The sequence below is a fragment of the Aureococcus anophagefferens genome (genome assembly GCF_000186865.1).
Source record: "Aureococcus anophagefferens unplaced genomic scaffold AURANscaffold_11, whole genome shotgun sequence".
NCBI lineage: Eukaryota > Pelagophyceae > Pelagomonadales > Pelagomonadaceae > Aureococcus > Aureococcus anophagefferens.
The window spans coordinates 630,373-652,137 of NW_008705571.1; the positions used below are offsets into that span (position 1 = coordinate 630,373).

Genomic DNA, 21,765 nt, shown 5'->3' on the forward strand with positions numbered 1-21,765 from the left:
GGAAGCTGCCGCGCCTCATTCCACCCCCTGGGGCTGCCCGTTTGCGTCGCCTCGCAATCGTCCGGATGTCACGTCTTTTCATGTGCCTCACCCACATGTTTGCGGACCTCAAAGCCACTGGGATCGTTGCACGTCGCTGCATATTCGAGGAGCGCGGGGCCCTCTAAGGTGGAGATTCCATCATCGGCCGCTGAAATGCTCGCACGAGAGACCGTCTCTTAGCTACGGATTACTGCAGCATTGCTTTATAGATGTGCTTGTTCAACGACGGCTCATTCGCAGCCGTAGCCGGTGGTGGCGGACGTGTGCACCCTCAGAGCCTCCCCCGAGCGACCACCACCCGCTTTAAAAGTCAACTCGCCACGGCCTTGTTCGCGACGGCGAGCGGCGGCCGGTAGACCGCGGGGAGCATGCCGACCTGGAAGAGGTTGAAGGCGAAGACGGGCCGGCCCGTGTTCTTGCGCGCGTTCTCGAGGCGCGTGCCGTGGAGGCGCGAGAGGTACAGCACGCGGTCGACGTCGTCGTCGCCGCAGTCGAGGTGCTTCCGCGCCAGCCGCACCTGCTCGAAGGTCACGCTCATGCCCGTGCGGTCCTTGCCCGACTTGCAGGACGTCACGCGGACGCCGCCCGCCGCGCGGACGAGGTCCGCGGCCGCCACGAGGATCTGCCAGTGCTTCTTCGCGACGACCTCGCCGCCGACGATGTTCTGCCAGTGCTTGCGCGACGCGTGGAGCGATCGCGCGACGAGGTCCTTGAGGTCCTCGAGGTCGTCCTGGAGCTGCTCCAGCGTGCCGTCGAGGCCTACCGAACGCGCCGGTGACGATTTTTCCCCGGCCAAAAGCTCTCGAAGATCGTCGCGCCCGCGGGATGTTCCGTCGTTTCCCCGGCCAAAAGCTCTCGAAGATCGTCGCGCCATTCGTCGTTTCCCCGGCTCTCGAAATCCGCGGGACGCCGGTCGAGGCCCGAGCTCCGGCCGTCGTCGAAGTCGCCGTCGAAGTAGAGGACGACGTCCTCGACGTGCTTCTCGAGGCGCCCCAGCGCCGCGCGGTTGATGTCCTCCTGGAAGGCCGGGTCGCCGGAGACGCCCGTGTTCGCGATGGACTGCATCTCGTTGATGCCCTGGCTGAAGAGCACGGGCACGAGCGCCAGGGGGACGCGCGCGTCCGGGTCGCGCGCGGGCACCATCACGTCCAGGATGCGGCCGTCGACGGAGAGGTAGAGCGTCGCGTCGTTGCGCCGCGGGCCCGCGAGGCTCACGCGCGGCGGCGCCTTGGGCTCGCCCGGCGCGTGGCCGACGAGCACGAGGCCGCAGCGGTCGAGCTGGTCCACGGCGCCGACCTACGGATCGGTTCGGGAGACGGCCGTGCGCGAAAGAAAAACACCGAAGCGGGCGAAATCCCCGAGCATCGCGAGCTCCGCGCCCTGCGTCGACAGGAGCGACTCGAAGCCGAGGAGCAGCCCCAGCGTCGGCAGGGCCTCGAGGCTGCTGAGCGTGCCCGCGCCGTGGCGCGGCAGCGCGAAGCGCCGCTCGAGCTCGAAGCTCGCGCACGTCGCGACGCACGACAGCGCCGCGCAGAGCACCTGGTCGAGGCGGAGCTGGATCGCGCAGTCGAGCTCGATGAGCTTGCCGTCGAGGGGCACCTCGGCGAGGTCCATGGGCCACGCGTCGCGGCCGTCGCGCACCGCTGCGGCGAAGGGGCTCTGGCCCAGGAAGACCTACGCGTCTCGGTGAGCGGGCGACGCGCGGCGAGAACATCGAGACGCGGAGGAGAAGCACGTTCGTGTGCCGCCGGAGCATCTTCGTGAGGTTCGACTGCTGCCGCGGCGTGTCCGGCCGCGTCTTGAAGGTCTCGTTGCCCGGCGTCGACACGGGCGTGTCGGGCCCGGCGCCGGAAAAGAGGGAGAAGAGGCTGAGCCGCGTCGACCGCCGCGGCTCGGCCCGCGGCGGCGGCGGCGTGTCGTCGCCGAAGTCGTCGCCGTCGTCGCTCGCGGAGCTCGCGGTGCCTGCGAGGGCGCGCGGACGTCGGAGGCGGGCCTCGGAGGCGCCCCCAGGCGTCTGAGCCTCGGCGGCGGCGCGCCGCCCCCGCCGCCGCTTCATAGCCGACGCTGCGCGGTACTCAACCGCTCCGAGCTCCGCTCGCGGTCGAGGTCCGAGGGCCGGTCGACGTCGGCGGCCGCCGCGGCCGCGTAGACGTCCGACGGCCGCTCGTAATGGTCCGACGGCCGCTCGACGACGGCCGGGCGCACGGGGTCCGGCGCGAAGTGCGCGCGCCGGCCCTCGTCCGCCTTCCTCGCGCTCTCGTCGGGCGCGAAGTGCGTCCGCGGCGGCGCCGCGGCGCCGGCGGTCGTGGACGCCGCCGCCGCGGCCTCGGCCTTCTGGGCCTCCCAGGCCTTGGCCTCCTCCTCCTTGGCGGCCTCGTCGCGCTCGGCCCGCTTCCGCAGCAGCCGCGCGCGCGCCTCGAAGTCGCGCTTGAGCTGCGCGACGCCGCCGCGCTTGAACTTGGACGCGTGCGCGGCGAAGGCGCCGCACGTCGCGATGGCGTCGACGGTCGGCGTCCGCGCCTCGTCGTTGGGGTCCACGACGAAGAGCTGGATGTGGAGGTTGATGGGCACGAACGCGAGCGCCGCGCTCTTCTTCAGCGTCGAGGCCTTGAAGTTCTGGACCGGCTGGCCGCCTGCGGGGCGCGGGTCGCCGGGAGAGGAGACGGGAAACGAGACGCACCGTCGGCGTCGCAGAGCGCGCCGGCCTCGTAGCCCTCGGCGAGGCGCGAGTACGTCGACGCCGCGGACTGCATCTTCTGCGTGATCTTCGCGAGCCACTGGACCGCGACCTCGAGGCGCTTCGCGTTCGAGAACGCGTTCTGCACGCCGAGCTTGGCCCGGTGCGCCTTGAGCCGCGCGGCCAGGATCGTCGCGTCGTGGCGCCGGCAGCCGCTGAGCTCGCGGAGGCACGCCGCGGGCACGCTGAGGCCTGCGCGTACGATGACGATGGTTTCTCTCCCGCGGGACGCCGGCCGGTGCTGAACTTGCCCTCGAGGAGCTCCTCGCGCAGGAGCGCCGCGGGGCCCGCGGGCCGCGGCAGCACGAGCGTGCGCCAGATGCTGCCGTCGCCGTGGCTCGACGACCGCGCGCCGGGCGCGAGGCGCCGGCACCTGCGCGTGCGTCAGATAACGTCCCGCCAAAACCATTTCCACGCCGCTCGCCACGTCAAGTGGATGCGCCCGCCGGCGCGGTAGCGCACGGGCGCGTCGCGCCAGATCGACGGCGCGATGGGCGCGCTGAGCTCGAACGCGTCGCCCGCGCGCGCGGGGCGCCAGATCGTCGGCAGGCCGTCGCGCTTCGGGTCGAAGGCGCCGTCGCCGCGCGTCGCCGCGGCGAGGAGCTCGCGGCAGCCCACGAAGGCGCGGCCGACGACGCGGTGGTCCTCGACGCGCTCCTCCTCCATGAAGACGGGCGGGCAGTCGCGGTGGTGCTCGCCGTCGGAGTAGCCGCTCCACTCCGGCTCCGGCGACCGCGCCGTGTCGCTCGCCGCCAGGTTCCCGAGGGCGAAGCCGAGCTCGAGCTGCTCGTCCGGGAAGCACTCGACGTGGAGCGCGACGGCGAACGTCGGGTTCGTCTCGTTGCGGACGACGTCCGACCGCGCGAGCTCGCGCCAGACCGCGCCGTCGCCCGCGTCGCCGAGCTTGCGCCGCCGCTCGTAGGCGACGACGAACGAGTCGCGGCCGGCGAAGAGGGCCGCCACGGGCGACCCGGCGAGCTCGTCGAGCAGGAAGAGCTCCTCGGCGCGGACGCGCCTACCGAGACGATCGTTTTTTCATCTCTCGAAGATTGTTTTTTCATCTCTCGAACATCGTCCACGCTGGAACGCGCAGCTCGACGACGGTGCCCTTGCGCCTCAGCTCCGACGGCTGGCGCGTCGGCATGCGCAGGCCGCTGCTCCGCGACGCGCGCGGCGCGACGAGCTCGACGTCCGTGTCGCGCGACGAGTCGCGGTCGTGCGCCGGGTTGTGGACCTCGTCCGGCGGCGCCAACTCCGCGCCGCAAAAGTCGCCGGAGCGGCCCGACGGCGCCCAGCGCGCCCAGCGGCGCGCCTTGTCCGCCTCGACGTCGTCGTCGCGCTTCGCCGGCCCCGGCGGCGGCGCGCCGTGCCGCGCGAAGAGGGGCTGCATGAGCAGGATCCAGTAGACGGGCAGCGCGAGCTCGGCGACGGCGTACAGATACTGGAAGGCGCCCTCGCGGGGGCCGTCGATCCGGTCGAGCTCGCGGCCCGGCCGCGCGAAGCCGAGCGCCTCCGCGAGGTGGAACTCGAGCAGCCCCGCGGCCGCGGCCGCCGCGAGCACGGCGAAGCCCAGGAGCCGCACGAGGCTCCGCTTCTGGGAGATGAGCGACGCGCAGGCGAGGGCTCCCGCGCGGCCGTCGGCCTCGACGCCCGCGAGGTCCCGGGCCGCGAGCGCGGCCTTGGCGGCCGCGATCTCCGCCTCGTTCTTCTTCTCGGCCTGGAGCGCGCGCCGCACGGGCACGAGCATGCGCGCCGCGAGCGCCGCGACGAAGGCCGCGCCGAGCAGCGCCGACCCGTCGAGGACGCAGAGCACGCCGCGCGACGCGACCGCCCGGCGCCCGAGCGCGGGCGACCGGAGCACGAAGGACGCGACGCCGCCGGCGAGCGCCACGACGCGCAGGAACGGCGCCAGCGCCTCGAGCGCGTCGATGCGGGCCTCGCGGCCCATGGGGTCCAGCAGGAGCGCGCGCGTCACCATGACGCGCCCCGCCCAGAGCCCGAGCAGGATGAGCCGCAGCTCCAGGAGCGCCTCGAAGTTCTCCAGGAAGCTCCCGAGCGTGTCGACGAAGAGGTAGAGCACGAGCGGCACGGCGCCGTGGCGCCGCGTCATCATGAGCGCCGCGTCCATGCGCGTGCGCCCGTCGGACCGCGACTCGTGGAAGTCCCCGACGAGCCGCAGCACGCAGGCCGCGGCGACGCCGACGCGCACGATGCAGATGAGGATAAGCTGGAAATCCTGCTGCGTGAGGACGAAGCGCACGCCGCCGTCGACGTCGTCGTCGTCGTTCGAACCCATGCCTACTGTTTAGCTATCCTGCGCGTGCCTGGGCCATCGAGGGGCTGCCCCTGTCGAGACGTTGTTGAAATCCCGGCGGCTTAAGTTGAAGTCCTGAAGTCGCTGTTTTCCACTAGATTTTGCGCAGCTCAGCTCTCTCAGCGTCGTGTGCGAGCAACAGGCGCGAGCGCTCTCCGCGCAACCGGCTGCCGAGGCCACGGGCGGCGCCGCGATGGCGCGGATGGTGCCCCAGCCAGCGAAGGCAGGCGCGCCGTCGATGACCGAGGACGCCTGGCGCGACTGGCACGCCCTGCCGAGCTCCGCGGCCTTCCTGAAGACGACGGCGGAGCTCGACCGCACGCGCGACCCCAAGTGGAGCAAGATGGTGCATCCCGTGTCGGGCCTCGAGAAGATGGGCGCGACGGCGCGGAGCCGCGCGCTGCTGAAGAAGCGCGTGCGCAAGGGCGTGCCGCGCGCGTGGCGGACGACGACGTGGCCGCTGCTGCTGGAGGTCGCGTACGGGAGCGACCGGGCGCCGAACGAGGGGCCCGACCACTACCGGCGGGCGAGCTCCGAGGCCTACCCGGCCCTCGTGTCCCGGAGCAGCCAGGACCCCGTGGACCCCGAGTCCATCTACGAGATCATCGAGCGCGACCTCACGCGGACGTACCCGCGGCACCCCATGTTCGAGACCGCGCTCGTCGACGGCGGGCGGAGCGACCAGAGCGTCGAGAACAAGGGCGTGTCCATGCTGCGCCGCGTGCTCTGCGCCTACGCGGCGCTCGACGAGGAGTGCGGCTACTGCCAGGGCATGAACTACGTCGCCGCGCTCGCGCTCGTGCACGTCTGCGGCGAGGACGCGTCGCGCAACGACCCCATGCGGTCCATGTCGAAGCGCCACCTCGGGGCCCAGGCGAGCGAGCGCGACCTCGCGGGGTCCGCGGAGGAGGACTGCTTCTGGTTCCTCGTCGCGCTGCTCCGGAGCCGGCGGACGAGCCTCCGGGAGCTCTACCTGCCGGGCATGGTCGGCGCGCAGCGCTGCCTCTTCGTCTACGGCGCCGTGCTCGCGCAGCTGGCGCCCAAGGTCGCCGCGCACATGGCCAAGGAGGGCCTCGAGCCCAACATGTACGCGACGCACTGGTTCGTCACCGTGTTTTCCGCGCAGTTCCCCTTCGCGCTCGTCGCGAGGGTCTGGGACGCGTTCCTCGCCGAGGGCTGGAAGCCCGTCTACCGCGTCGCCGTCGCGCTCCTGTCGACGAACGAGAAGGCCATCCTGGCGATGGACTTCGAGGGCCTCATGATGTGGCTCCGGACGCTGCCGGACACCGTCGACGCCGCCGCGGTGCTCAAGGCCGCGGGCCGCCTCCCCCTGACGACGGCCGGGGTCCGCAACCTCGAGGCGAAGTACGCCGAGGAGGAGGCGGCCAACAAGAGCCCGCGGAGCGCCTAAATTTTGCCGGTTTTTATCGAATCGGGAACGTCGCCGTCGCGAGGCCGCCGCCGCCGTGGACCAGGGCGACGTCGTCGTCGCCGTCGCGAAACACGGCGACGCCGTGGACGTCGCCGATGTCGACGTCGACGGGGTCGCCGAGGGCCTCGAGCGTCGTCGCGTCGGCCGCGGTCGCGGCGGCGCGCCAGGCGGGCCGGTCGCCGACGTCGGCGATCCGCCACGCGGAGCACCGCTGGTCGCCGTGCGCGACGAAGACGCGGTCGCCGGCGCGGTCGAGGCCGCGCACGGGCGTCGCCGTCGGCGTCGGGATGATCTCGACGGCCGCGGACGCGAGGGCGCCCTCTTCGTCGAGGGAGAACGCCGTCGTCGCGAGCGCGTGGTCGTCGCCGCCCGAGACCGCGACGAACCCGCCTCCTCGCGGCGCGAGCGCGATTCCCGTGACGCCCGCGGCGTGAGGTTTCACCGCCAAAAGGAGCGCGAGCTCGTGGTCGCGATACCGCCAGAGCAAGACGAGGCCCGTCGTGTTGCCCGCGACCAGCGCGCGCCCTTCGAACGCGAGCGAGAGCACCGGCGCGGCGTCGTAGGACGCGCGGCATCGCACGAGAGCGCCCTCGCCATTCGCATCGCAGGTCGCGGCGGTGACGACGCCGCAGGAGTCCCCGGCGAAGATCAAAACCTCGTCGCCGGCGTCGCCGCAGCAGAGCGCGGCGACGCGGTGCCGCTGGTCGCGGCCCGGCGCGAGCGCGAGCGCGCCCGCGGGCCTCAGAGGCCGCCCGCGCCAGATGCGCAGGTCCGCCGTGCTCGCGGAGAAGGCGAGGCCGCGCCGCGTCGCGAGCGCGCGCTCCGCGTGCATCGCGGGCTCGAGGCCGCGCGCGCGCGCGAGAGGCTTCGTATCGTACTCGGCGAGGTCGCCGCTGCCGCCCGCGCAGAGGAGGCGGCCGTCGCCGAGCCACAGCGCCTTGACGACGCCGTCGGCGACGAGGGGCGCGCCGAGGGGGTGGGACGCCAGGACCTTGGCGCCCGGCGGCGACCGCGCGACCAGAAGCGTCGACACGCCGATCGTCGACGCCGCGTGGACCCTGCCCGCGAAGCGCGCGGCGTCGTGGGGCCGCTTGTCGTGGCTCTCGTGGACGCGCGCGACGCAGCGGCCCGACGCGACGTCGACGACCACAAAAGCGTCGCCGACGAAGCCCGCCGCGAGGCCGTCGCGCGCGCGCGTCACCGCCGCGAGCGGGCGCACGAACGCGCACGACGCGAGCCGCGGCGGGTGGAGATCGCCGGCGTCCCACTCGTACGTGGTCATGCGCCCGTCGCGCCCGAAGGTCGCGAAGCCCGGCGCGTCCGCGACGACTCTCGACACACCGACGCCGACGCGCGACGCGCTCCCGTCGGCGATCCGCTTGACGCCCCTGGCGACCCAGAGCACCGCGCCGTCGCGGAGCGCCGACACGGCGCCCTTGGAGTCGCCGATGAGGAGGCAGCCGCCGACGGCGGCGACGTCCGTGACGAGGCCGCCGCGCGGCGCGGCGAACGCCGTCGCCAGTTTCGTCGGCGGCGCCGCGCCGTCGGCGCCGGTCCAAAACGTCAGGCTCCGGTCCGCGGCGGAGACGGCGAGCGCGACGCCCGCCGCGCCGACGGTCGGCCCGGGCACCCACCAGCTCGCGATGGTCCGCGCGCCCGGCGCCGCCGTCCACCGCGCGACCGGCGCGTCCCGAAACGTCTCGACGTCGACGACCGCGAGATCGCCGCCGTCGCCGCCGGCGAGCGCCGCGAGGTTCGCGCGGAGCGCCGCGTCCTTGAAGCCGTTGCTCCAGGCCGCGGGCGGCGCGAGCTCGAGCCAGCCGTCGGCGCCGTCGACGCGCCAGACCGCGCCCGACGCGAGGCACACGAGCACCGCGTCGGGCCCGAGGATCCGCGCGCACGTGACCTTGGTCCGCGGGCCGGGCACGGAGAGCACGAGGGGATCCGGCCCCGTCGCCAGCACGTCGCGCAGCGACCAGAGCAGGGCCGCGCCGTCGTGGCCGCCCGTCGCGACGACGACGTCGCCGCCGGCGTCGACGCGCGCGGCCGCGCGCCAGCAGTGCTTCCCCCGGTGGCCCGTCAACGTCGCGACGCGCCGGCCGTCGGCCGTCGCCCAGAGCATGGCCGTGCCGTCCTGGGAGCAGCTCACGACGTGGTGGGGCCCCGCGGGCGCGGCGTGCCAGCACCGCGCGCCGTGGCCGCGGCCCGCCCACGCGAGCGCGAAGCTCGCGCCGTCCCGGCGCCAGAGCTTCACCGTCCGGTCGTCGGACGTCGACAGGATGGCCTCGCCGGCCCAGCGCGTCGACGTCACGACGCCGCCGTGCGCGTCGTCGACGAAGGAGACGCGCCCGCGCTCGACGACGACGACGAGCCGCCCGAACGCGTCGCCGCCGCAGAGGTCCGCGGGCGGCCGCAGGCTCCCGCTCCGCAGCTCGCCGAAGGCGTCCGAGGCGTCGGCGACGACGCGCGTTGCGCTCTCGATCTTGCCGCTCGCCAGCGCGACGACGAGCTCGCCGCCGTCGAACGCGGCGTCGAGCGCCTGCGTCTCGACCGGCCGCTCGCTCGTCGCGTCGCCGTCGCGGACGCCGACGCATCGCGCGCCCACGGCGCCGATGCGCGCGTCGTCGATGACGAGCGCATGGATGCGCCGCGACAGCAGGCGTCGCGCTGTGATGAGGGCGCCGGTGGCGAGGTCGTAGCAGCTCACGATGCCATTTCTCGCCGCGAAGAGCTGGGTTTCTGTGAGCGCGAGCGCGGTGACCGGGCCGTGGTTTAGAGCCATTGGGTGTTGCTATTGTCGTGGAGTCTGCTGCCGTAGCGGCGCGCGAGAGGTCGCCATAATGGTACTCTCAGGACTGCACGGAGCACTACAACATGGAGTCCAACGAAGAGTTGAAGACGCGACGGCCAGAGGTTGCGCAGAGGGTAGATAGGACGGGTGCCTATTTCAATCAACAGGCTTACGCATCTAGTGGCGCGGCTTCTTCGGAGAAGGGAGCTCGCGCTTCCGGATCTTCCGCGTGAAGCCCGTCGCGCGCTTCTTCTGGGTCATGCGTTCCAGGTCCACGTCGTAGAGCGAGCCGCGAATCGAGAGCGTGACCGTCGGAGACACGCTGGCGGCCACGTGGAGCGTCTCCGCGTGCTCGGCCGCGTACCGCTTCCAGCCGTCGTCGTCCTCGTACCTAAAAAGAGCCGTTCCTCGACGCGCGTCGAGGGAGTAGAGCCTCCGCGCAGCTCGGCACTCCCAGACGACGCCCTGGCTCGGCTGCGGCTGCCGCTCGGAATCGCGCGGCCGCTTCTCGCCGCCGCCGAGGCGCCGGCCCGGGTCGCGCCGGTTCGGGTTCGTGCGCCCCGCGCCCGTCCGCATCGCCTTGTGCGACACCTCCACGCAGGTGAAGATAGCCTGCGCGGAAATCAAAGGTCGAAATGAATCGTCTAGAGCGCGCGCGAGACAGCCGACAAATAGAATAACCGCACAGGCCGCGGCGTCAAAATCCGAAAAGGACATGTAAAACGTCCCGTCCGTGCGCTTGTTCTTCATGCCGAGCGCCTCGGCCACCGCGGGGTGCTTCGACCACTCCTTGGAGCCCTTGGACCAGGAGCCCTTCCACTCGTGGTCGCCCCAGGGGTTCCGCAGCTGCACGAGCGCCTGCGGTGGCGTCCTCGGCGCGCGCCGAGGGAGGGCGGACGCCGCAACGCGCCACGTGGCCGACCTGCATGCACGCCAGAACGCCGTACGCGTGCGTCTCGACGAGGCCGTCGCGCCGCCGCCCTTCGCGCCGGCGGCCGCGGATCGACGCGGCGATCAGGTACTTGCTGCTCGACCAGGACTCGAGCGCGCCGAAGAAGGCCGGCGACTGCAGCCGCGCGGACCCTCGATGGGCGCGCGCGTGCAGGTCGCCGCGCACGACCAGGCTGTTGCGCCACTCGCGCGAGCCGCCCACGTCGTACGGGCGCCACATCTCCTGCTCCTCGCAGCCCGTCAGCGCGCGGAACGCGTTCAGCATGTGGCCGCCGTCGAGGCGCGGATAGCTACCGATCATCTTCGCGAACGCCTTTTCGATGAGCAGCGCCCAGATGTCCGTTTCCGGCTTTCCAAAGATGGGCTTGTAGCGGAAGCCCTCGAAGCCCTTGGGCGGCCGCTCGCGCGCGTCGATGGCGGTACCTGCGAAGCCGTGCCTCGAGGAACAGAATCGACGAATTCCGCGCGCGGCCCAGTACACGGCACGCATTCGTCAAGCACGATGTCGCGCGACGCGCGCCGTGTCGTATCATACAGCCGGACGACGTAGCGGCCATCAGCCGCCGCGGCCGCCGTTGAGTGACCCACGAAGAGTGATTCGACTTCTTCCGGATACTCCGCGAGGCACGAAATCGCCGCGATAAGCCAGCAGTCGCCGACGCGGCCCTGGCTCAGGTCCGAGGGCCGAATGCTGTTGAAAAGAGGCAGGCGGCCGAATCTCGACTTGAGCAGGCGCGACGCGGGCACAAACTCGAGGCGCTGGCGGAACGACTTCCCGCGAACCGCGTCTTCGAGCGTGAACGAGGTGTCGGAGAACGCGGCCATCGCGTGTGTTTATGCTGTGGCTGGTTGCTCTTCCGCGTATTTAGGCGCTGAGATTTTCGTTCATGCGACTGAGACCCGAGCCATGCTGAGGCGGCACCTTTGCCTCATAAGCCACATTTACCCAAACTTGAAGCGCAGTTAGCCGTCAGCATGGACGATCATCAATAGGCAGCCCACCAGCCCGGCGCAAAAACTTGGCAACCATGGCGGACAAATGGGTGCGCGCGCGGCAGTCCATCCTGCACATGTCGCTCATGGAGAAGCTCGGCGTCAAGTCCTGGGGCGACCTCGACCACGGCAAGAAGGTGGCCATCGAATCCATGGGCGTCGTCGACGAGGACCGCGCGAAGCGGCTCGGCGAGCTCACGCTCGAGGAGCGCCGGGCGCACCTCGAGGGCACGTCGGACATCGATTTGATTCGCATGGCGGGCTGGGCCGGCGACCTCGAGCGGACCGCGCGGAGCTTCGGCGACGAGGAGAGCGGCGGGCCCGCGTACTCGCTGTCCGCGCCGTACCACGGCGACGCGCCCTTCCGGCGCGGGCGGTCCGCGGCGCTGGCCATGGGCGGCCCCCTGCCGGGCTCGACGCTGGCGACGGCGCCGTCGTCGTACGCGGGCGAGTACCGGACCGCGAGCCTCGCGCGGCCGCTCGGGTCCGTGCCCGGGTTCCTCGCGGCGACGCGCGAGTCCCGCGAGGCCTACGGCCGCGTCAAGGAGCACGCGCGGAACCACGGCGGCGAGAACGTCCTGCGCGACGAGCTCGAGCGCTGCAGGTTCGCGTCCGACGACGTCCTCAAGGACCCGCCGGAGCCCGAGCCCCGGGACCCCGACGCGCCGCTCCTCGCCGGGTCGACGACCGTCGCCGAGGACGCGGGCATGATGGCCCGCTTCGCCGCGGCCGAGGCCGACGCGGCGAGCTTCGCGGAGCGCAACGCCGAGGACCCCGACGACGACGACAAATGGATCCGGAGCTCCTCCGGCGCGTGGTCCTGGCGCGGCCGCGAGGTGCGCTTCGGGTCGTAACAACAACAACAACAGGTTCTAAAAAGGCGGCGCCTTGGGCGGCGACCGGACGCGCGGGGGCCGCCGATGCTTCGCCGCGAGCGCGGACGCGCGGAAGTACTCGTGGCACGCGTAGGCGAAGATGCGGAGCAGCAGGCCCCACCACATGAAGGACGCGACGGACTTGGACAGGAGCTGGGCCGGCGCGGCGTCGTCGGGCTGGTTCCAGGCCTGGAGCTGGAGCTCGACCCACGGCTGGTTCGACTCCCACTTGTAGACGGGCTTCGCGCCGCGGAAGTTCGCCGACGCGTGGAGCAGCGCCGCGGGCAGCACGACGGCCAGCGGCCCGAGGACGCGGGGCCGCGACCGCCGCGGCGCGATCGGGTCGCGGAGCCGCTCCGCGACGGCCGCGTCGCGCCGCGCGAGCCGCGACGCCGTCAGCGCCGCGCAGAGCTCGTGGATGGGCAGCGCGCCGCGCACGACGGCGAAGAACATCTTCTGCGGGTGCCAGGGCCGGTTGTACAGGCAGATGCGCCGCGTCGCGTCGGCCATCTTGAAGCCGATGGCCGACGCGAGGCAGTGCGTGAGGTACGTGTGCACGTGGGGCGTCGGCGGCGGCGCCTCGACCTCGAGCGCCGGCGGCGCCGGCGCCCGGCGCCAGGGCGCGAAGAGGCGCCGGCGCTGCGGCCTCAGGGCCCGCGCGTTCGCCGCGGCCGCGCGGCGCCGCCGCCGGTAGAGCGCGCGCCGCGCGGCCGGCGCGGCGTCGCGGAGCGCCGCCGCGCGGCGCGCGGCCCAGAGCTTCGCGGCCTCCTCGAGGATGGGCGCGGCGACGCAGGAGACGACGAGCTCCGCGAGGAGCTGCGTGCGCCGCTGGATGGGGATGCGGTGGTCCCGGAGCACCGTCGGGAACCGGAGCGGGCAGTCGTCGAGGCCCCGGACGAGCCGGAGCGCCTCGGGCTCGAGGGCCTCCAGCGCCTGGTTCCAGATGAAGGTCGACGCGAGCAGCTCCGCGCCGACGCACGCGACGAAGCCCGCCCCGAAGGCGCTGAAGAAGGCCTTGGCCGCGTCGATGCACGTCGCGTGCCGCGCGTCGAAGACGAGGAGGAAGAGCACGACGGGCGGCGCGAAGGACGCGAAGACGCGCTGGAGCGTGAGCTTGTAGGCCAGGTTGTACTCCTGGTTCGACCGCGACGCCGGCGACGCGACGGAGAAGAAGGCCAGCACGCAGCACGCGAAGACGCACGCGCCGACGCGGTAGGCCGCGCCCATGAGCCCCGCCGTGTCGAAGAAGCGCGGCCGCGCGATCTCCTGGTCGGCGGGCGAGAGCGCGACCTCCCGGTCGGCGTAGACGTCGCGCCGCGCGGGCCACGTCGTCCCCTCGGGCACGGCGCCCCCGAGCGTCGAGCAGACCTTGGCGACGTGCGCGGCGACGGCCTCCGACGCGTCCGGCGGCGGCGGCGTCGTCCGAGGGGGCGCGTCGGAGCTTCCGTGAGGTACGGCCGGGGGCGGCGCCGCGGTCCGGGGGGGCGCGTCGCGCGGCGGCGCCGCGGTCGGCGCGGGCCGCGCGCGCGCGTGGAGCGGCGGCGCCGCGTGGGGCGTCGCCCGCGCCTTGGGCGCGAAGGACGTCGCCGCCTTGGGCGCGACGGATTTGGCCGGCGGCGCGGCGGACGGCGCCTCGGGCGCGACGGATTTGGCCGGCGGCGCGCGCTCGGTCCGCGCGGCGCGCTCCTGCTTCGCGATCTCCTGGAGCGCGGCGTGGTAATCCGTCGCCTCGTTGAGGTCCGCCGCGGCGCGCACCCAGGGGTACTCCTCGAGCTGCTTCTTCGCGTCCGCCGCGGACCGCGGCGCGAGCTCCTCTTCCGCGGGCGCCTGCTTCATCGCGTCGATCGTCGGCGCGGCCGCGTGCAGGAACGTCGAGAGCGCCTCGTTGCCCTTGGGGTTCGAGGCGTGGCTCGCGTGGAGAGTGGAGAACGCGATGAGCGCGACGAGGCGCTTTGCGCTCGTGCTCGCGCGGGCGCGCGCCGCCGTTAACAGTTCTCCGCCTTTTCGTCGCTTTTCAGCCGCGCGCGGCGCGCAGGAGTCGTGTCGTCGTCGTCGCGCGCGTGCGGGGGCTCGTTCCGCCGACGCAGGCATGTTCGACGCCGCCGGCGGCGGCCGGAACGAGCTGGGCGGCGGCGGCCGGCACTTGCACGCCGTCGCTCCGGATGTGGTTCATCTTTGCCTTCGTCGTTTTGGAGCAGCCCAGTTGAAGGGGTGGCCTCTGGCGGGCATCGGAAACGAGGTGGAACGAGGGCCTGGCTCGATCACGATGAGCGAGTACCAGATGCCGCAGCAGCCGACGGGCGATCCCGACGCCCCCGAGGGCCTCGAGCAGTGGATCGCGGCCTACTACTTCAAGCTCGAGTACGTGACGGTCGAGCTGAGGAATAACCCGGAGAAGTGCGACATCGAGAAGCTGAAGAAGGCGCTCAAGGAGGAGTGGAAGAAGCCCGTCGCGGACTACATGTACGAGGTCTCGGAGGAGTCCAAGGACCTGACGACGATGGCGCAGGCGCTGTGCAACAAGCGCGGCACGACGGTGCCCGAGCTGCACCGAATCATGGAGATGCTGCTCGTCGTCACGGACCGGGACTGGGACCAGTTCAAGCGCGGCGAGGTGAAGAAGTGCCTCGTCATGAAGCCCGAGGACTGGAAGCCGCCCCCGCGATGGGAGGGCCCGCGGTTCCCCGAGCGCATCTAGGCGCGTTCCCGGGGGGACTAACGCGCGCGCGCGAAGAAGGGGCGACGATTAGCATCCGGGAGGATCGTCACAAGTCCGTCTGCTCGAAGCGGAGCTCCGAGAGGCGGCGGATCGCGTCGTGCGCGGCGTCGTGGTGCGCCTGCCCCCCGGCGCTCTGCGCGGGCCGCGCGGAGAAGAGCATGCCCTGCTCCTCGGCGAGGAGCTTGCGGTTCGCCGGCTGGGGCATGCGGCGGTAGTAGTAGAGCACGAGGACGACGGGGAGCAGCTCGAGCGCGCCGAAGTAGACGGACGCGAGGAAGACGGCGAAGAGGCTGTTCACGGGCAGGGGCTGGTCCGCGAAGGCGACCAGGACGAGCGCGCGGCCGACCATGGACGCCGTGATGGCCGTCGTCATCACGGACACCTCGCGCAGCTTCTTGCGGCGCATCTGGAGCTCGATGGGCACCTGGTGGAGCTCCTTCGCCGCGGACCGCCCGAAGGCGAAGAGGAGCGCGGCCGTGCAGACGTAGAGCACGGAGACGAAGATGGCGTAGGCGCGGTTCACGTAGTAGACGTAGTCGGCCCAGCGCGTCGCGAAGAGCAGCCAGAGGCCCACGAGGAACACGTACGCGGCCGTGTTGACGACGCTGTCCACGGGCTGGACCGTGTCCTCGTAGATGCGCGCCGCGTCCGAGGCGATGTAGTACATCTCCGCCCAGAAGAGCGTCACGGCCGTGTAGACCGTGAAGAAGACCATCGTCGGCAGCTCGTCGCAGACGTAGAACGCCATGCGCGCCATCGGCTCCGCGGCGCTGAGGTCCCCGGACGTCCAGCCCCAGGTCTTCATCGACAGGCAGAAGAACGTCGCGCGCACGCACGTCGCCAGCACGACGAGCACATGGAGCACTTTTTGGGTGGTCCACGGAGCGCCGCGGCCATTTAGTCTGATGAGCTGCAGCCCGGCAAACGCACTCGTGATCGCGTAGGCGATAGCAAAGACCACGCAGAGCGTGAGGCCTACCGGCGGGCCGGGAGTTTGCGAGGGTGGCTGGCGGTAGTCCATCGCCGACGCGAGCGCGCGCGGCCCGACGACGCGCGGCGGCGTCGGCGGCAGCCCGGAGAGTGCAATGTGGGGCAAGCAAGCCGGCTCCGAAATTACTGAACAAAGCTGAACTTTTCAAGGAGGAAGCCCGTGACATCAGACCATTCTCAAGCGCGGGGCAGCCGATGGTGCGCGCCGCGGAGCGTGGCCGAGGCCCTGCCGCTGAGTGAGGCAAGCTCTGCCGGCGTACGCCCAGGCCCTTGCCGCCGCACGTGGCGCAAAAACGCAGCCCTCGTGGTGAGGCCGCCCGAACGACGAAACGATGATGACGCCCATGGGGGAGAAGGTGCGCGCCCCGAAGCAGGGCGGCCTCGAGGTCGGCGCGACGGTCGCGACGCTGCTGCTGCTCGTCGCGACGTCGGTCTGGACCTTCCACGTACAAAAGATGCCGAACTTTCAGATCAAGCTCGACGTGGCCTGGACGATCACGGACCTCGGCCAGACCGTCGGCGGCGGGTCCTACGTGCTCGTCCGCAAGTACGGCGTCTGGAAGCTGTCGTGCCAGCTCTGGAAGCACGGCGGCCGGGCGCTCGGCGCGCTCATGTACGCCCTGAGCTGCGTCTGGCCCCACGTGAAGCTGCTGCTCGTCGCGGCGCTCGTCGTCCGGGCGCGGCTCTACCGGACCTTCGACAAGCGGTTCCACGCGCTCACGTTCCTCGGCCGCGCGGCCTTTGTGGACGTGGCCTGCATCATCATCTTCGTCGCCGTCGGCCGCTTCGCGGGCCGCGTCGAGGTGAAGCCCTTCGTCTACGAGTCGACGCCGGAGATGCACTTTTCGCTAAACTTCGCGGGCCGGCCCGCGCGGGGCGTGCTCGCCTACTGCCTCACGGTCATCGTCGGCCAGGCGCTGACGCACGGCGTGCTCGTCGTCCTGGAGGCGTGCGCGACGGGCGACGAGTGCGAGATCGAAGACGACCCGGCCTTCCTCGAGGACGACGCGTCCGACGACGACGACGGACAGTTCATCCCGAAAAAGACGAAGACGGCGATTCGCGACCCCCACCCCTGCGTGAGCTTCGTCGACGACGACGACGACGGCGAGCTCGACGTCGCGCGCACGGTCTTCGTCCTCGCCGTCGCGGGCCTGGGCTTCGCGGCGTTGGGCTATTCCCTGCGCCTGAGCGCGGCGCCGACGATCATGTCCTACTCCTTCCGGTCCGACGTCAACGTCCGCCTCCGCGACGTCTACGACTACGACTGGCTGCCGCCCGAGCTCAAGGACCAGATCCTGCTGCACTTCGACAAGCACAACGACCACGACTTTAGCACCTGGGACATCATCGCGGCGGCGCGACTGCGGCGCCCATTCATGTGTCATGTGTCGCGTGTGATTGGTTTCTTTAGGTCGACCGGACGTTCGACGGCGTGCCCCCGAAGCGGCCGAGCAGCACGTTCCTGTTCCAGCTGGCGCACTTCTTCGTCGTCGTGGCGCCCCTCGCGCGCGTCGCGTGCCTCGGCGCGGCCTGCGTCGTGCCGTCGCGCGTCGCGCGCGTCGTGCTGCGCGGCGTCGTCGACGTCGTCTCGATCTTCGTCGCCGCGGACGCGTTCCTGCTGGCGCTCGGCGTGACCATCGTCGACCTGCGGTCCATGCTGTACGAGTTCACCAACCAGCAACTTCCCGTATCTCTCGAGGACTCGCTCACCGTCGACATCCACGCGAAGACGGCCTGGTTCTTCGCGCTCTTCGCGCTCGTCGTCGGCGAGTCCGTCGTCTCCTACCGCGTCGCGCGGCCCTTCGTCGACGCGATGATCCGCGGCGACTGGCGACATCACGACAAGCACGAGCCGACGGAGGCGACGCCCCTGCTCCCGCCGTAACACGTGCTTAGGGTGGCCGGCGAAGCGCGACGACGCGGCGGGGGCACGCGGTCGCGGGCGCGCACGCGCCGGCCTCGACGACGGCGTCGACGCAGGGCGAGCCCACGGGCGCCCAGGGCTTCCCGGGCTTCGCGCACGCCGGGTGGCTCTCGACGCAGAGGCCCGCGTCGTCGTCGAGCTGGCGGAGGAGCGGCGCGACCGCGGGCGCCGCGCGGCGGAAGACGAAGCGCGCGGAGTAGTTCTGCTGCTTGAGGCGCTCGACGAGCTGGACCTCCGTCGCGCCGCGCGTCTTCCCGATATTGGGAGTCACGACGGGGGGCAGCGCCGTCCAGGCGAGGCCGAGCGACCAGGAGAACGCCGCGAAGCCCGACGCCGCGTCCGCGACGTCGAGCGCGCCGCACTGTCGCGCGAAGCCGTCGGCCTGGACGGTGGCCGCCGAGGCTTCGAGGGCCTTGCGACTTAAGCCGGAGACTGCGTGAGGCCGCTTCAGGAGGGACGCGCCCGAGACGCACGGGTCCGCTCCGCCGATAGCATCCTCCGCTCCGCCGCTCGTCGACGCCTCCTCCTCCGGGACGAACACGTTCCGCGGCGTCGCGGGGTCCAGCAGCGAGAGCGGCGCCAGCAGGGACGCCGCGCGCACGTAGAGGTCGTCGGCCGTGACGAAGACGGACCAGCGGGCCTTCCGAAAGGTCGTCGCGGCGCGGTCGAGGAACGCGCGCGCGGCCGCGTTCTCGAGGCAGCAGCGCGCGACGCCGCGGCAGGGCATGGCCAGCAACACGGGCGCGACGCCCTCCGGGCCGCAGCGCATCATGCGCCAGCGGTGCGGGCCCTTGACGCCCTTGCGCGCCGCGGGCGCCCGCTGCGCGTCGAGGAGCGTGCACTCGCTCTGGACGTGCGCCAGCTCGTGCGTGCCGTTGCCGCCGACGACGGCGTAGGCCGACGGGAACGACGCGGCCCAGTCGAGCCGCCCGTGGCAGTAGCGCGGCAGGCTCGCCACGGACACGAAGATGGCGACCTCGTCGGACGCGAGGCCGCCGCGCCGCACGATCGGCGCCGCGCGCTCGTAGCGCCGGCAGAGCGCGTTGTAGACGACGCGCTCGCCGCTTTCGCGCACGGTGAGCGCGCTCGACGCGGCGACTGCATGCAAGAGGAGCAGCCCATGCTGCATGAAAATGCGGCGTTGCTTCAATGAGTCATGTTGAACTGTAATTGAAGCGTTTTTAAACGTGCACGTGTCTGGTACTAGCACACACACTTACGCCTCACGACCGCGCGCCGGCGGCCTCGTCGAGGTCCTCGTAGGTGTACCGGTCGTGGTCGCCGAGCGTGCCGACGATCTCCCGGACGGGCGTCGTGAAGAAGCAGTTCTGGACCTTGAGCTGGAGGATCTTCGAGGAGGCCATCTCGGAGACGATGATGGACGCGTCCTGGGGCCGGAGGCCCTCCTGGACGACGGCGACGCGGTGGCAGGAGCAGTCCTGGGTCGGGAGCGGCACGACGCGGCGGCCGACGATCTTCTTCCACTTGTCGTCGAACTGGACGATGACGACGGCGTTGACGCCGTCCTCGTCGAGGAGGTCGCTCGCGAGGAGGTACATGGTCCGCCGGCCGTCGACGACGGCGAAGTCGAGGTGGATGAGGCGGAGCACCTTGGCCCACTCGGGCCCGCCGAGCTGGTAGATCGCCGAGCGGTTCGTCGTCGGGCAGATGCGCATGAGCGCGTTGTGGCTGCCGAGGAGCGTGCACCAGACGTCGCCGTCGGGCGCGACGCCGATGGCCGGGCCCGTGATCTTCAGCGACGCGCCCTCGGGGAACGTCACGGGGATCTGCGCGCACGCGCCCGTCGCGGCGTCGACGCGCATGATGGACGGGTTCTGGTCCTGGGGGCACCAGCAGTTGCCCTGCCAGTCGATGGCGACCATGGGCGGGCTGCCGCGGCACCGGTAGAGCGTGCCGCCGCGGTCCTTCTCGTCCGCGCGGTACGCGCCCGGCGCGAGGCGCCAGACCGCGAAGTCGTCCGGCGGCGGGCAGTCGTAGCCCATGGCGTCGCAGGCCTCCATGTAGGACGCGAGCGACGCGGCGCTGCAGCACGTGCGCTCGACGGCGTCGCGCAGCCGCCTCGCGCCCGCGTTCGCCGCGTCGCCCGGCCGCGGCGCCGTCGGGTGGCACGACACGGCGCCCTTGAGCGCGACCCAGATGTCGCCGCTCTTCGGGCACTCGCGGATCGCGTGGGGCCCGCCGACGCGCCGCGGCGCCTCGCCGGGGACCTCGAGCAGCGTCGGCACGCGGATGACCTCGCGCACGCGCATCGTCGCGCCCTCGAGGAGCAGGAGCGTGTTCGAGAACTGGAGCGACACCCAGAGGCAGCCCGGGTGGCGGTAGCTCAGGCTCAGGTTGTGCAGGCCCTCGACGCCGTCGCCCGCGGCGTTGGCCGCGCCGACGAGCCACGCGTCCTGGTCGTCGACGAGGAGCCCGTTCGTCGACGACACGGGGATGCGCACGAGCACGGAGTTGGACATCTGCGACACGAAGACGCAGCGGCTCACGGGCTCGTAGCAGACCTCGTGCGTCTCCGTCGCGTGGGGGAGCTTGACCTCCTTGATGATCACGGGCTTCTGCTCGGCCTCGGCGGGGTCGAAGTGCGAAAAGTGCGGCGGGTCGTGCTTCAGCACGCCCATGGCGTGCATCGCGTCGTTCATCGCGTCGCTGGTCGCGTCGCCCGCGGCCTTCTCCGGGAGCTTCACGTCCCGCAGGAAGCCGGCGATGGCCTCGTAGGGGTTCGTCGCGCCCGCGCGCACGGCGACGGAGACGGCCTCGGCAAGCACGGCGTCGAGATCGAACTTTTCCTTGTAGTCGCGGAGCGCGACGATCGACCGCTGCGCTTCCAAGCCGGGCGACATGGCCGTGCTGCGACAGGCTCGGATCGAGCAGCCCAGCCTGCGCGGCGTTTCCCGTCCGCTCAATGTGAAGCAGACAGGCCGGTGCTGCTGCGCGAGTAGCCCTGCGCAATAGGGCGCGCTTCCGAAGATTAGACGATGCCTCTGACCGACGAGGAGATCGCCGCCAAGGCGCCGCGGGCGCACCTCGACGCCGCCGTCTACGAGGTCGGCAAGCTCGGGCCCTACACGTCGGGCCAGTACCTCAAGTGGACGGAGGACAGCCTCCGGACGCCGCACGCCAACGTCGAGAACTTCGTGTCGCTCTCCGAGGACAAGGAGCGCGTGACGATCCACAAGTCCGGCGTCTACCGCATCACGGTGCGCCTCGAGGTCGGCACGGACGACGACCCGCGCGAGTTCATCCTCAAGCCGCTCGCGACGGCCGAGACGGCCAAGTACGCGACGGACGCGAACCGCTTCGTCAACATCGAGTCCTTCTACGACGAGGGCGTCAACGCCGTGCAGGAGTCGGAGATCTTCAACATCGACCCGGGCACGGAGCTCTGCCTCCAGTACAAGAGCCCCGAGGAGTTCGTCGCGCCGAGCGGCATCAGCAGCGAGGGCCGCTTCAGCAACGACCTCCAGATCTGCCGCCTCTCCAACTACCTCATGACCGCCGTGCCCCAGTGGGACCAGCCGTCGGAGCTCTGGAAGGAGCGCAACGCGCGATACGACTCCGAGGGCAAAATCGTCCCCGGCGGGCCCGCGGACGTCGGCGGCGCCGCGGCCGTCGACGACGTCGACCAGGAGTAGCGGCGGGTCTAGCGTCGTAGAGACATAGACCGCTGCGAACATTCGGACCTGAGTAGACCACGCCCCTCCCCTGCGGAATCTCCTGCCCCTCGCCTGGGGCAAGTTGTGACCTCAGGCGCCGGCCCGGCATGGTCTACTCGTGCCGAGCGAACATTGCCCCCCCGGGGGCGGACTCTAAGAGCCGGGGCACTTCGATGAACATGGCCCGGCGGACTCTAAGAGCCGGGACGCGCGCGCGCGGGACGCGGGAACTAGATGCGCGAGGCCTTCAGACGCCGACGAGGTCGGGGCTGTCGTCGTGCGCGGGCACGGGCGGCGGGTTCGGCGGCGGCACGGGCGGC

General features: G+C 71.7%; 4 protein-coding genes across 4 annotated transcripts; 2 read left to right on the top strand and 2 right to left on the bottom strand.

Moving 5' to 3' along the window:
• Positions 1-385: 385 nt before the first annotated feature.
• Positions 386-643, bottom strand: AURANDRAFT_17701 (hypothetical protein; the record flags this gene model as incomplete). The annotated part of the gene is made up of 1 exon (XM_009039491.1): positions 386-643. A coding segment is annotated over one exon (258 nt), but the record flags the coding sequence as incomplete, so codon positions are not given.
• Positions 644-5,415: 4,772 nt separating this feature from the next.
• AURANDRAFT_11755 (hypothetical protein) lies at positions 5,416-6,480 on the top strand (the record flags this gene model as incomplete). Its single annotated transcript, XM_009039338.1, has 2 exons — positions 5,416-5,898; positions 5,977-6,480. Coding segments are annotated over 2 exons (987 nt in total), but the record flags the coding sequence as incomplete, so codon positions are not given.
• An 8,573-nt stretch (positions 6,481-15,053) lies between these two features.
• AURANDRAFT_5107 (hypothetical protein) lies at positions 15,054-15,800 on the bottom strand (the record flags this gene model as incomplete). The annotated part of the gene is made up of 1 exon (XM_009039255.1): positions 15,054-15,800. A coding segment is annotated over one exon (747 nt), but the record flags the coding sequence as incomplete, so codon positions are not given.
• A 376-nt stretch (positions 15,801-16,176) lies between these two features.
• On the top strand, positions 16,177-18,667 carry AURANDRAFT_64686 (hypothetical protein; the record flags this gene model as incomplete). The annotated part of the gene is made up of 3 exons (XM_009039339.1): positions 16,177-17,232; positions 17,259-17,728; positions 18,379-18,667. 3 exons carry the CDS (start codon positions 16,177-16,179, stop codon positions 18,665-18,667), a joined length of 1,815 nt encoding a protein of 604 aa, XP_009037587.1.
• Positions 18,668-21,765: the final 3,098 nt, after the last annotated feature.